This window comes from Physeter macrocephalus, chromosome 21 (genome assembly GCF_002837175.3).
Source record: "Physeter macrocephalus isolate SW-GA chromosome 21, ASM283717v5, whole genome shotgun sequence".
NCBI lineage: Eukaryota > Metazoa > Chordata > Mammalia > Artiodactyla > Physeteridae > Physeter > Physeter macrocephalus.
In genome coordinates, this window is record NC_041234.1 from 34627993 (window position 1) to 34643312 (window position 15320).

General features: G+C 37.1%; 1 protein-coding gene across 1 annotated transcript in view; it reads right to left on the bottom strand.

Moving 5' to 3' along the window:
* WNK3 (WNK lysine deficient protein kinase 3) overlaps positions 1 to 15320 on the bottom strand; it is a 193960-nt gene that overhangs the window by 171078 nt on the left and 7562 nt on the right. The window contains exon 2 of the mRNA XM_024126902.1: positions 1707 to 2361. Coding sequence (XP_023982670.1) covers positions 1707 to 2243 — 537 coding nt within the window. The 5' untranslated portion in view covers positions 2244 to 2361. The remainder of the gene's footprint in view (positions 1 to 1706; positions 2362 to 15320) is intronic.

The following is a 15320-nucleotide window of genomic DNA, read 5'->3' on the forward strand; positions in this document are numbered from 1 at the left end:
GAGGATCCCACATGCCGCGGAGCGGCTGGGCCCGTGAGCCATGGCCGCTGAGCCTGCGCGTCCGGAGCCTGTGCTCCGCAACGGGAGAGGCCACAACAGAGGGAGGCCCGCATACCACAAAAAAAAAAAAAATAATAATAATAATGATGTAAATGTACAATTACCAGTAATGAAAAGATGTTCATCATAAGTTAAAAAAAAAGTTTTGTTCAAACCTTATAGTACGATTCCATGGGGGTGGCATACAGTCATATATACATTTATGCAAAAGAAAGAGTCCATAAAGATATATACTGAAATGTTTAAAGCATCCTCAAAGTAGTATAATTTCAGGCGATCTTAATGTTTGTTTACTCGCAGTATCTAATATTCCTACTGTGACACAGACCTTAAAATAAAATTCTTAAAGGGTTAAAAGGGGATAAGAAGAAAACCAAGCAAACCCCACACAGCACATGCACACATCTTTCAAGAACTACTAGAATGGCTTGACTGCTAGGTAACTTGCATTCCAAAGAGTCGTCAAGGGACTTCCTATACTCGAAGCACTTTGAAAGCTTGTTAAAATTGCAGTCTTGCATCCCACCCCAGACTTACAGAATCTCAGTCTCTGACAATAGTCTCCTGAATCTGCATACAAAGCAAACACTGGCAGAGTGTTTTGAAACAAAAGGAGAGTAAAGTTTTTTAAAAAACAGAGTAAAGTTTTGAAACAAAAGGCTTCCTAGAAATGGAGGGACCAAGACTAAATTTCAACCTATCTAAATGGCAATCTATAGCAAATTCAGAAGGCATGAAATCATGGTACATACATACACACCCACACACACAGACCACTGGAATTTGAACAACAAAAAAACCTGTACTTAGTGATTGGCTTTATTTAATCTTAATTTTAAGCATCTCTTGTGAACACTGACCATTTCCCATGAGCTGGCTGAAGTCACAAAGGTTTTCCTTATGTTTAAGCTACATCTGTCTGAAACTATTCCTATTATAACCCTTTCTATGATGTTCTGTCTCCATTTAGTCCTTCATTAGTTACAAGTACCATATAAACATTTATTATGGAAACAAACATCTAGGTAATTCAACTATTCTTCTGATGCTTTCACTTCTCCTTCCTAAACAACATTCCAGTTGACTAAGCTCAGTAGATTCTGGTGATTATTTCTTCCAGAGATCCTCTCTGAGGTAAACTCAAAGGCATGGAGAGGAGTTTATATTACTAGAAGCCCTCAAAGAAACAAGAAAACCATTTCCTGTTCTGAAAAACAACACATGAACCCCCAAAAGTTTGTTGAAAGATAAAGAGAGATGGTAAATATCATACTGCATATATCCCTAACACATCACACTCTCAAATATTTAGTATAACAATCAACTCATAAGGCATATATTTACTAAAAGTTTTCAAAATGAGACATTAAGAGTTTTGGGAATTTCCTAAGGGTAATGAATTAGGAGCATTTCCCCAAAGAAAGGCAGAATAGACTTTTTCCCTTTAAAGCAGAGGAGAAAACAACAGGAAAAAAAAATTTGGTGTGAGCTCCTAAGAGGATCTAAGAAAGGAGCATAATTTCAGGGATGTGGGGACAAGTCTTTCGTTTTATTTTAATCCATGATACATTTTAATACTGGATCACTCAGAAGCCCAGGCCAGCTAAAACTGGAATTTATTAAAACCAAGAAGATTGTATACGCACCTGCAGCTCACACCAAGCAACCTCAACCCATGTTTCAGTGTCCAGTCCTTTATATACTGTTTTAAATGCTCCTCTTCCCAGCTCTATGTCAAATTTCAGGAACCTGCCACTAGGAGAAGTAGCTACAGCCTTCATTTCTGCTTCTTCTTCCATTTCCTTTTCATTTTTCTCCTTGAAACAATCTTTTGAGGATTCTGACATTCCCTTTGAACATTGCTCGTATTTAACTTCTTGTCTGCCTCTTAGCACATTTGTAGGAAGCTTTTCTACTCTTGGAATATTTGTTGCAGTCTTTATTCTCTCATCTTTGGAGGAAGATTCAGCAACTTTGTCATCTTCTGTCATCTCAACACTCTTTCGAAAGAATCTCTTCCTTTCTATAGTTTCTCCAGAAGCACAGAAGGTACTGTTTTTCTCCTTTAGTCTAGCTTCCACTGTCAAAGTTGCGGCAACCTGACGAACTCTGTTTTCCAATGAAACTCCATCAGGTTTCTCAGAATCTTCTGTGCTAGCTGGCTCCCCTGAATCAGTATCCATTGTAATTAAGGTTGGCACTAAAATTTTTCCTGTTCCACTCTTCAGTCCAGTTGCATCTCAGGTATCAGAATTATCAGAATAGACTTCCTTTTATGTGGTCATATGTTTCCATAGCAACCTGAAGGGGAAAAAAGGATATATTAAAATCACCCCACAAAGGAAATCATTAAGGAGAAAAGTCACCTGACTGTTTAATCCCTTTTTTCTTAATAAGAAGTTTGCTCTTTTTTCTGTCCAATCTTAGCAACCAGCAGACTCCAGGGACTGTGTCTTATCTTGTTTACCACTGTAGTCCTCAGTGCTTAGCAGACTACTTGGCATATAGCTCAATAAGTCTTCATATTGCATGAACGTTGGTTAGCAATCTAGTTCTCAGACCCTTCTAGCAATCCATCATATTTTTTCCCCAAGGGGCTTAAAATTCTTTTAATCAACTTTCTCAGGTATAATTGTCATACAGTAAATTACATGTGTTTAAAATGTACAATTTGATAAATTTTGACACAGATGTACACCTCTGAAACCATCTCCAAAATCAAGACAATGAACATATGCTTCTCCACCAAGAGCTCTTACTCCTGTCCCTTTGTAATTCCTCTAAGTAGTCCATTATCTGGATATATCATAATTTATTTATTCACCTCTTGATGACATTTGGGTTGAATTTCACTTATGGACTATTATGAATAAGGTTGCTATGAAGATCTGTGTACAAATCTTTACATGGACATGTACTCTCATTTATCTTGAGAAAGTACCTAATAGTGGAATGGCTGTATCAGAAAATGTATGCTTAACCTTTAAAGAAACTGCCATCTGTTTTTCAAGGTGGTTGTATCATTTTGCATTCCCAGGAGCAGTACAGAAGAATTCCAGTTCCTCCATATCTTCATCAGTACTCTACACTGCCAAATCATTGAAAGTCAATAAGACTAGTATTACCTGCAAGTGGGAAAAGGTAATTAACAATGCCTCACATAGGTAGAGAATTTTTTTCTTTAACTTATTTTGACATAATTTTGGACTTGGAAAAAGACCTGCAAGAATATACAAAGAATTTAGTATACCCTTCACTCACATCCCCAAATGTTAACATTTTAGATTGGACATTTTTAAGTAAGAATAACTCTATTCAAAAAAAAAAGAGTAACTCTATTCACTTAACTAAAGGTAACTTATCCAGAAACCTCAAAAGCAAAGATCCATAAGTAAGACAAAAGGATTGCTAAGCAGACAAAAATAGGTAAAAATCAGAGAATTTAAGTAGGAAAAAGCCTTCAAAAAATTTTTTTTTCCGGTACGCGGGCCTCTCACTGCTGTGGCCTCTCCCGCTGCGGAGCACAGGCTCCGGACGCGCAGGCTCAGCGGCCATGGCTCACGGGCCCAGCCACTCCGCAGCATGTGGGATCCTCCCAGACCGGGGCACGAACCCGTATCCCCTGCATCGCCAGGAGGACTCTCAACCACTGCACCCACCAGGGAAGCCCCAAAATTTTTAAAATGCAGAACCTCTTTTAAAAAATGAAATCTTACTCAGAATCCTAATATAAAAATAGAGGGGAAAGTAGTGCTGCTTTGGTATAATAATTTTAATAATGTCTGGTTACCTGGTTTCCCAAACTATAGAATAAGAAGCAGCAAAGTAGAGAAATGGGGAAATGAGTGTTCCTTCAGTCTTTTAAAAACCAACCCTAAGACAAAAAATATTACTAGAGACAAAGAAGGACATTTTATAAGCATGGAGAGATTAATTCACCAGGACAATATAACAATTATAAACATATACACATCTAACAACAGAGCCCCAAATACATTAAATAAAAACTGACAAAACTGAAGAGAGAAATAAACAATTCAGTAATAACAGTAGAAGATGTTAATACCCCATTCTCAATAATGGGGAGAAAAATGAGACAGAAAACGAGCAAGAATCTGGAAAACTTGACCAATACTATCAATCAACTTGACCTAACTGCCATCTATAGAACACTCCACCCAGCAAGAACAAAATATACAGTCTTTTCAAGCACATGTGGAAAAATCTCAAGAACAGATCATGTACTATGCAATAAAATAAATCTCAATAAATTTAAAAGGATTGAAACCAAAGTATGCTCTCCTACCACAAAAGAATTAAATTAGAAATGAACAGAATAAGGTAAGGGTATATAGATCAATGAAATAGAATTGAGAGTCTAGATGTAAACCTTAACATTTATGGTCAATTGATTTTCAACAGAGAAGCCAAGACAATTCAATGGGAAAAGAACAGTCTTTCAACAAAAGGTACTGGGACAACTGGATATCCACATACAAAAGAATGAAGTTGGACTCCTACCTCACACCATACAAGAAATGAACTCAAAGTGGAACATGGACTAAAACTATAAAACTCTTAGAAGAAAACATTAAAGTGAATTATAGTGCCTCTCGGTTATGCAATGGTTTCCTAAGTACAACAGCAAAAGTACAAGTGATAAAAGAGAAAATTGAGAAGCTGGACCTCAACAAAATTTAAAACTTTTGTGCTTCAAAGGATGCCATCAAGGAAGTGAAAAGTGAAAAGGCTGGGAGAAAATATGTGCAAATCATATACCTGATAAGGGACTGGTATTCAGAATATATAAAGAATTCCAACAATTCAATAATGAAAAGATAAATAATCCAATGGGCTAAAGATCTGAATAGGCATTTCTCTAAAGAATATATACAAGTGGCCAATAAACACATGAAAAGATGTTCCACATTGTTACTCATTAGAGAAATACAAATCATAATCACAAATACTTCTCCATACCCATGAGGATGGTTACAATAAAAAAGATAAGACAGTAACAAGTGATGGTGAGGATATGAAGAAAATAGACCCCTAATACATTGCTGGTGGGAATGTAGAATAGAACACAGTCTGGCAGTTCCTCAACGAGTTAAACATAGAGTTACCATATGAATACCATCTACCCAAGAGAAATGAAAACTTACGTCCACACAAAAACTTATATACAAGTGTTCATAGCAGCACTAGTCACAATAGCCAAAAGGTGGAAACAATCCAAATGTCTAACAACAGTTGGATAAACAAAATGTGTTATATCCATGCAATACAATATTATTCAGCAATAAAAAGAAATGAGGTATTGATACATGCTACAATAAGGATGAACCTTGATAACATTATGCTACGTGAAAGAAGCCAAAGGAAAGACCACGTACTGTATGGTTACATTTATATGAAATGTCTAGAATATGCAAATCTATAGAGACAGAAAATAGATTATTTATTGCCTTGGGCTGGGGTATAGGAATAGGACTGACTGCAAACTCGCACAAGAAATATTTTGGGGGTGATGAAATGTTCTAAAATTAGATTTTTATCAAGGTTATACAACTCTATAAATTTGCTAAAAATCACTGACATTTATATTGGTGAATTTTATGATATATAAATTATATCTCAATAAAATATGATGTCTTTAAGAATCTTAAAATATTGTGACTAAAATCAAAGCCATCATAATATCAAATATGCCTTTTTAAAACTATACTCTCTACCTCCCTCACCACCACCACGACCCCATTCTGTCCACTCTCCTTATCTTCTGCCTGGATTCCTGGGTTGAGAATCATTGGTATGAAGAGAAAAGACCTGACATCAATAAAATGTAATAGCTGGTGGCCTAAGGGTAAACAATGAATAAAAAAAACAAATTTTAACAAAACAGGCAAAGAACTTCACTAAGCATAGTATATCTGGGGCCTTTTCATCATGGATCCAATAGCTTCTTGACCATAAAACAGAGTTTCACAAAACTCAGGCTTTGGAGTGGGAGAAACCTGGAATCAATCATGGTTCTGCCTCTCACTCCTCAGAGATTTGGGGCAAATTACTTAACCTCATTCATTTTTTATTTCATTTGTGAAATCTCACAGGAATAATATGAAAATAAAATGGTAATATACATGTAAAGTACTTAGCACAGTGCCTGGAACAATATAATAATCAATAAATGGAAGCTTTTATTTCCTACCTCTTAATAACCCCTAAGGGCAGCACTATACTAAAGCGCTATACAACAATACTCAAGAAAACATTAAATGATTTTTCAGGAGACTATTTAGTAAAGCTGAAAAGTATATAATACATTCTTTTAAAGTTTTCCAGTAAGAAACCATGGTGGCATTGCTAAAGGGGTATGCTTCAGTGACCAGGGTATCTCTTCTATACTCAGCAGTGCAGAAACATAGCTCAGTAAAATAGTCCACAAAAATCAGGCCTCAAACCTGAAGTCTCTTACTGAGTTCAACGGCTATGTATCATAACCCATGTGTGACCATTATTTCCTTCATAAAATGATAACACATTGATTTAAGCCCTAGGAATACGTATAAAGACAATTGCAAAAGCACTTCTATAGAGATTGAAATTATAGGGAAAATCTCACAAATCTGTGTCCCATATGTACTCCTTCAATATATTTGATATATAATCTTGGAGCATTTGAGTTAAAAGCTCAAGATAAGTTTCCTCCTGTAGCTTACCATGGTTCTATCCATGGGAAATCCAGCATACAATCAGTACTTTGTCAATGACTCAATAATTTCTTCAACTTTTGGAACCAGCAATTGAAAGAATGCATATTTAAATAGTCAGAATTACACAGTAAATTTTCCACTGACAATCGTCTCTCTCTCTCATACATGTGTATTCATACCAATAAACATTTACCAAGTGCAAAGCACTGTGTCAGGATCTGGGGATAAAAGAACAAAAGTCAGTCTTTGTCCTCAAGGACCCTACAGTTTATCCAAGCTTAAGATATACTACTGCCGCCTTCTAGTTCAAGAAGGTGAACTGAACACCTATATCTCCTGTACTTTCCAAGACCCTGAAAAAGTGATGGTAAAATAGTACAGAAGTATAAATCACAAGTCAAAGACAGGAATGGAAAATGGCATAGCAAATACAAGATTTCAACAATTTCTGACAGAGAGCAAACAGGAAAGAACTAGCTGATAACACAAATCAAAGGAATGCTACAGGACTTCCCTGGTGGCGCAGTGGTTGAGAGTCCGCCTGCCGATGCAGAGGACACGGGTTCGTGCCCCGGTCCAGGAAGATCCCACATACCGCGGAGCGGCTGGGCCCGTGAGCCATGGCCGCTGAGCCTGTGCATCCGGAGCCTGTGCTCCACAAAGGGAGAGGCCACAACAGTGAGAGGCCCGCGTACCGCAAAAAAAAAAAAAAAAAAAAAAAAATGCTACAACCTGAAATATGTAATAGAAAGGGTTCCAACCCGGGAGGGAACTGATTTACAGGGCAAAACCCCAGAGGGGTTCCAAACTCAAAGAAGACTGATCCTAAAGAGAGCCAGAGTGAGAAAAGGGCTAAAACCAGGGGTTAACTGAAGGTCTGAATTACGACACAGTTGATGAACTCTCGCCTCAAAATAAAGAAATTCCTGCAGATAGAATACCAAATTCAACAAACTAGGAAGAATAAGGGCACCCTAGTACAAAGCCCTCTGCACTCTGGCATTTGGGCCCTCCAAATGTAAAAGCCAGCTGCCCACCCACTCCCCCCAAAACCAGTTGACAATCTGCCTAGGTACACAGAACTCCCAGTCAGCCCTTCTACTAGGTCATTCTTTAATACGAACAGAATCAGGAGACAGCCATTTTGAAGAAAACATGTAACACAGAAAGAACAAGAACAAGAAAAAAATGTCCTTGGAAGAGCTGAAATAATTCAAGAAACCATTTTAAATTTAATTTTTAAAATATAATCATAAGATTCAAAAATCAAAGAAAGAGGTATATAATGGACAGGTTCACTCCCAAATCTGTTTCCTATCCATTCAGTTCCCCCCACTCTCCCACAAGTAACCACTCATTAGATTCTGTGTAGCCCTCCAGAGTTTCTTACAGCAAATAAGCAAATATAAATATATGTTCTTTCTCTCCCTTTCTACACGAAAAGTAGCATAGTATATACCAAGCTTTTTTTATAGTCACAATAATTTAAGATACTGTTTTCCCTGTCAGTACATGATATTCCCTCATTCTTATTTTTTAATACCTATATAGTAATAGTATTTGATTATTTGCTTATGACAGATAAAACTGCATATTTCATTTTGCATATATGTATGTCTGTGTGTATATACGTATATCTATATGTAAATTCCCTGAAGTGGGATTGCTGGATCAAAGGAAATTTGCATATTTAACTTTTAATGAAGTACACTAATATACCCATAAGAGTACACATAATTCATGTGTACCTTTATATAATGCTGCCAAACTGCCATCCACAGGCATTGTACCAATTTAAACTCCCACCTGCAATGTGCAAGGTGTCTTTTACCCCACAGCCTTGACAACAAAAAAAGGTGTTATCAAACATTTTTATTTTTAACACTCTGATAGCTTTAAAAAAGGAATCACAGTGTGGTTTCAATTAGCAATTATCTCATGAGTGAGATTAAGCATCTTTCACATAAACAATAATTAAAGTCAGGAATAAGCCAAGAATTGCTATTATCATTGCTACCACTTACAGAAATAAAATAAGACATACGAATATTGGAAAGTAGGAGACAGAACTCAAAACTTGCAGATTATATGATTACCTATCTAGAAAATCCAAGCAAATTCAACTAAAGAAACTATGATAGGAAGTAACGAGAGAGCTCAGCAGAAAGGCTAAATGCAAAATCAACAAACAAATCAAAAGCTTTGCTATACATCAGCAATAATCAATTAGAAAATGTAATTTTAAAAAGCAACTATCAGGGACTTCCCTGATGGTCCAGCGGGTAAGACTCCGCACTCCCAATGCAGGGGGCCCGGGTTCGATCCCTGGTCAGGGAATTAGATCCCGCATGCATGCCACAACTAAGAAGTCCACATGCTGCAACTAAAAGATCACACATAGGGCTTCCCTGGTGGGGCAGTGGTTAAGAGTCCGCCTGACGATGCAGGGGACACGGGTTCGTGCCCCGGTCCGGGAAGATCCCACATGCCGTGGAGCGGCTGGGCCTTTGAGCCATGGCTGCTGAGCCTGCGCGTCTGGAGCCTGTGCTCCGCAACGGGAGAGGCCACAGCGGTGAGAGGCCAGCATACCGCAAAAGAAAAAAAAAAACGATCCCACATACCACAGTGAAGATCCCACGTGCCACAACTAAGACCCGGTGCAGCCTAAATAAATAAATGAATGAATTAAAAAAAAACCTATCCTAAGGTGAGGGTTCCAGAGGCAGGTGGCACCAGGAGGGGGCAGGAAGGGCTGGGTGCTCCGGAAGGAGGGCGGGTCACTGCAATTACTATATAGATATAGATATATATCTATAGATATAGATACTATCCTGCTCATAAGAGCAACAGAGCTATAAAATAATCATCTAGGAATAAACTCAAGAAGAAGTATGCAACACCTATATAAAGAAGACTAAAATTTTACTGAAGTACATAAAATACACCTTTCTTTGGTAGAAAGACCAAATATTAGGATCTTCACAAACCCCCCTCTGAGATTATTCCAAAGTCAATGCAAGTTCAATAAAAATCCCAAAGAGATGTTTTTGTCCCAAACTGACTAACTGATTTGAAAAGAGTACAAGGAAAGCCAAGAAAATCTTGAAAAAGAACAATGAGAGTTTGCTTTAACAAATATTACTTATAGCTATAGTAAGTTAAACAATATGGTTTCATCAGAGAAATATACAACTGGACTAATGGAGAACAATCAGTAGAGAAAGAGACACATGTATGTATGGCAATGCAGTCCATGGTAAAGATGGCATTTCAAATTTATGAGGAACAGATAGCATAATAAATGGTGTCAGAATAACTGGCTATCCATTTTGGGGAAAAAAGTTAAAGCCCTACTTAAAACCAGTCACAAAAATAAATTCCAGGTAGATAAAAGGGCTAAACATAAAAAACAAAACTATATAACTATGAAAAGAAAATATGGCAGAATATATTTCTAACCTGAAGAAAGGCTCCCTTAAAAAGATAAAATACAAAGACCATTAACAACAACAACAAAAAAATACATTTGGCCATTTGACCATGAACAAGGTGAAAAGACAGGCAACAGACTGGGAGCAAACATCTGCAACTTGTATAGCAAAGCATTAATATCCAGAATATATAAAGAGCTAAAAAAAATCAGTAAGAAGAAACACAAATGGACAATACATGCATGGTAAGGGGATGGCTCAAACTCCTTAGTAAGCAAGGAGATGCAAATTCAAATAATTCAATATCATTTTTTGTCTTTCAGAGAAGCGAAATTATATATCTGTTAATATCACATTCTGAGTGTGAGAAATTCAGCACTCCATGCACTGTTGGCAGATAAACTGGAATAGCCTCTTCATATGGCAAATTCCAAATATCCAGCGCATACCTGTCACCCAGCAATTCCACTTCTTAGTATCTACCTGAGAAATATTCCTGTATGTGTACAAATATGTATGTACAAGGATTTTTTACTGAAGGATTTTTTATTGTTTGCAACAGCAAAAAAACTGAAAAGAATTTACATATTCATCTATAAGAGAATGGTGAAATAAAAAGTGGTGCATCTGTACTGTGTAATAATATGCATCTGTTTAAAAACTGAGAGATGGTTATACACTGATGTATAAAAATCTCCCACACATAGGGGGCTTCCCTGGTGGCGCAGTGCTTGGGAGTCCGCCTGCCAATGCGGGGGACAGGGGTTCGTGCCCCAGTCCGGGAGGATCCCACGTGCCGCGGAACAGCTGGGCCCGTAAGCCATGGCTGCTGAGCCTGCACGTCCGGAGCCTGTGCTCCGCAATGGGAGAGGCCACAACAGTGAGAGGCCCACGTACCGCAAAAGAAAAAAAAAAAACTCCCACAGATATATACTATTGAGAAAAGTGAGTTGTAGTACAACACATACATCATACATATATGTCATTTATATAATTAAATATTATATATAAATACATATATAAAAGACAAAACTTTATGTTTCTCAATGTACTCATATATGTGTAAATGCATATAAAAAAGACTGGAGAGATATGCTCTAAACTGATCCTAGTGGTTAAAGAAGCATGTAGTATGAAATACTATGTATCCATTAAAAAGGATAAAGTGAACATATACATACTGACACTAAAAGAGCCTTAAGGGCTTCCCTGGTGGCACAATGGTTAAGAATCCGCCTGAATGCAGGGGACACGGGTTTGAGCCCTGGTCTGGGAAGATCCCACATGCTGCAGAGCAACTAAGCCTGTGTGCCACAACTACTGAGCCTGTGCTCTAGAGCCCGCGAGCCACAACTACTGAAGCCCATGCACCTAGAGCCCATGCTCTGGAACAAGTGAAGCCTGCGCACCACAACGAAGAGTAGCCCCCGCTCATCGCATCTAGAGAAAGCCCACGTGCAGCAACGAAGACCCAACACAGCCAAAAATAAATAAATCAAATAAATTAATTTTTAAAAATACTTTGAACCAATTTCTTTAAAAAAAAAGAGAGAGAGCCTTAAGACATATTCTTTGGGAAAAAAGTAAGTCATAAAATACATATTTTTAGGATAAAGAAGATGTGGCACATATATACAATGGAATATTACTCAGCCATACAAAGAAATGAAACTGAGTTATTTGTAATGAGGTGGATAGACCTGGAGTCGGTCATACAGAGTGAAGTAAGTCAGAAGGAGAAAAACAAATACCGTATGCTAACATATATATATGGACTCTAAGAAAAAAAAATGTCATGAAGAGACTAGGGATAGGACAGGAATAAAACACAGACCTACTATAGCATGGACTTGAGGATATGGGGAGGGGGAAGGGTAAGCTGTGACGAAGTGAGAGAGTGGCATGGACATATATACACTACCAAACGTAGGGTGGATAGCTAGTGGGAAGCAGCCGCATGGCACAGGGAGATCAGCTAGGTGGTTTGTGACCACCTAGAGGGGTGGGATAGGGAGGGTGTGAGGGAGGCAGACGCAAGAGGGAAGAGATATGGGAACATATGTATATGTATACCTGATTCACTTTGTTGTAAAGCAGAAACTAACACACCATTGTAAAGCAATTATACTCCAATAAAGATGTTTAAAAAAATAAAGGGAATCATCATTGTCCAGGAAAAAAATAAATAAATAAAATTAAATACATATTTTTATTTGTATATGCACATACATATGCATGTAAATACAGAGAAAAAGGACTGTACAAGTTCACAGTCAACTCTTAACAATGATTACCACTGGGAGGGCAGGAAATTGGGTAAAGGGGGACTTGGTTTTAATCTACCTCTATATTATTTTAATTTGTTAAAGAAGAATTGTCCATCAACAACCTGTACCAAGAACCAGTTAAAGATATTATAATTTCTTAAAATAACTGAAGGAAGGATAAAACAAATAAGGTATGTACAACTTATATCCAAATGAATATTATCACTTAACACTTATTGAGTGCTTTGTGCTAAGCACTCTAAGCCCTTCCATGCATTTTCTCATGTAATCATAAGAATCTTGAGGTAAAATTATTCCCATTTTACAAATGAGGAAACTAGGCTCAAAAAATTAAGTTAAACTTCCCTAAGATTACACAGCTAGTAAAATCCAGGGACAAAATTCAACCCAGGCAACTGACTCCCAAGTCCACTCTTAACTACTCATAATACAGGGTCACATATGACTTAGAGCCACATGCACACACTATACACAATCCTGAATTGCATAGCTACATACACTGCACAACCACATCACATTAAAGATGCCCACTTTATGTGAAAAAATTTCTGAATCCATATTAGAAAAAGAACTGAAATCATCTCCATCTTCTTTCATCATCAAAATTAAACAATTTCTATCTACCAATCACCTATCCTGGAATCCCTAATTAACACTTTACTCTGCCTAACCCTTTATAACAGTGGTAGCCAAACTACATACAGCCCTCAGGCCAAACCTACCTCACCTCCCAGCCTGTTTTTGTGCAGTAGGTGAGTTGAGAAATATTTTTACATTTTTAAATGGTTGAAAAAAGAAATCAAAAGAAGAATAGTATTCATGACACATGAAAATTACTCAAAATTCATTATTTCAGTGTTCATAAATAGTGTTATTGGAACACAGCCATGCTCATTCATTTACATATTGTCTATGACTGCTACACAGCAGAGCTGAGTTGTGGCAACAGAGACTCCATGGTCCACAAAGCCTAAAGCACTGTATTTACTATCTGGTCCTTTACGGAGAAAGTTTATCAAACCTTGCTTTATAGTTTTCAAAAGAACTTCATCTATTTAGCTCAATTACTCCTAAAAACAACCCTGAGAGCTACTTGGTATTTGCCTGAATTCTGAAAAGTAAGAAGGCTCAGAGAAGTTTAGTTTTTTGCCCATCACAGAGCTAGTAAGTAAAGGGGAGAATTCTGGAAGCCCAGTTTTCCAGCTCCGAATCCAACATACTTTCTACCACACTACCACTTTCTAAGAACCCAACCCCTTCTGACTAGCCAATGAGTTTAGACATTTGGTGCTAAAATTTACCAGATGGGGAGAGACATAAATGCTTTACATTGGTGGGAAAACATGTCTCAATTGAGAAACGTTGACGCCAAAAATAGATTAATAGGATACACTGCATTTCATATGTAGTTGTATAATTTATAAAGTATATTTTCTCATTTATTAGCAAAGAAACCCTGCTAAATAGGTAGTGCTTTTGTTTTGTTTAGTAACAAATAAGGAAATATATAGACTTGCATAAGATTATACTAAGGCAAGACCAGAACCCAGGCTGACTCCTACTCCAGGGACATTTCCACTTGGGAACACTGTCTCTTCTCATAAGGAATGTACCTGTTGTTTTTTTCCTTAGAAACAAAAAGCAGTAACTCATATTCTAAATAGTAAGAAACTAAAGTGTTATTTTAGAAAGGATAAATTAACAATTTAACAAAATAATAACAGAAGAGATACTCTTAACATCTGGATCTCTGTTCAGTCACCTCCTCAAAGAAGGCTTCCAAACTAACCACATGAGCCAAAGTGGCTCCTCCCTAACATCCCAGCACCCTTTAAAAGTTTTTCTTCTTAGCATTTATTTTCTGAAATATTTGTTGATTGTCTGTCGTCCTCCACTGTAATGTAAGCTCAAAGATGGCAGGGTCATTGTCGGCTTTGCTTCCTTTTCATCTATTCCCAATACATCAACCCTGGCAAACTGGAGGAACACAATAAATATTTGTTGAATGAACGGTAGAACCTACATATACACTGAATAAGTTATACTTATAATTCACAGATTCAGAGTAAGTTATCAGTGTATTTGAAAGGTTCCTTCGCAAATAAACCACGCATCTTCAACAAGAGTTTTTTCTCTTGCCAGAAAGACACCTTCAAAGGCGAATTCAATGGAAATGCCACAGTAGCCCAGCAGGACAAAACTTAATCTCTGGGCAGCAGTGGATATAATCAGAGATGAACTAGCACCTTATAGGTCTTAAGGCTGATCAAGCAGATTTTCCATTCTTGTATTAAAACACATCCCCTATTTTTTTTAAAAATTCAAATAATTGTCCCTATTTTAATTATACTTAACTAGAGGCTGAGACTTAACAACCAATTGTGCTGTGCTAAATTTTAATTCTCATTTCTACAAGAAAACAAACTGAAATAATCTTACATTATCCCTAAATAAACAGAATAATATATGGTGATTATAGCCCAAGTTACAAGTAAAAAGTCTCCACAAGGTACTGACTGTTATATGATTTCATCAAGAAGTCGGCTCACCGTCATAAACTACATAACACATACATATGAATTACTTTTAGCATAAATCTAATATCAATCTATGGTAATTATAGACTAAATCTGCTTTTTTCCCTAGGTTCAAGCAAAGATTTCACCCTACACAAACAATTTAAAACAACACTAATATTCTTTTTTTTTTCTTTTTTAACATCTTTATTGGAGTATAACTGTTTTACAATGGTGTGTTAGTTTCTGCTTTACAACAAAGTGAATCAGTTATACATATACATATGTTCCCATACCTCTTCCCTCTTG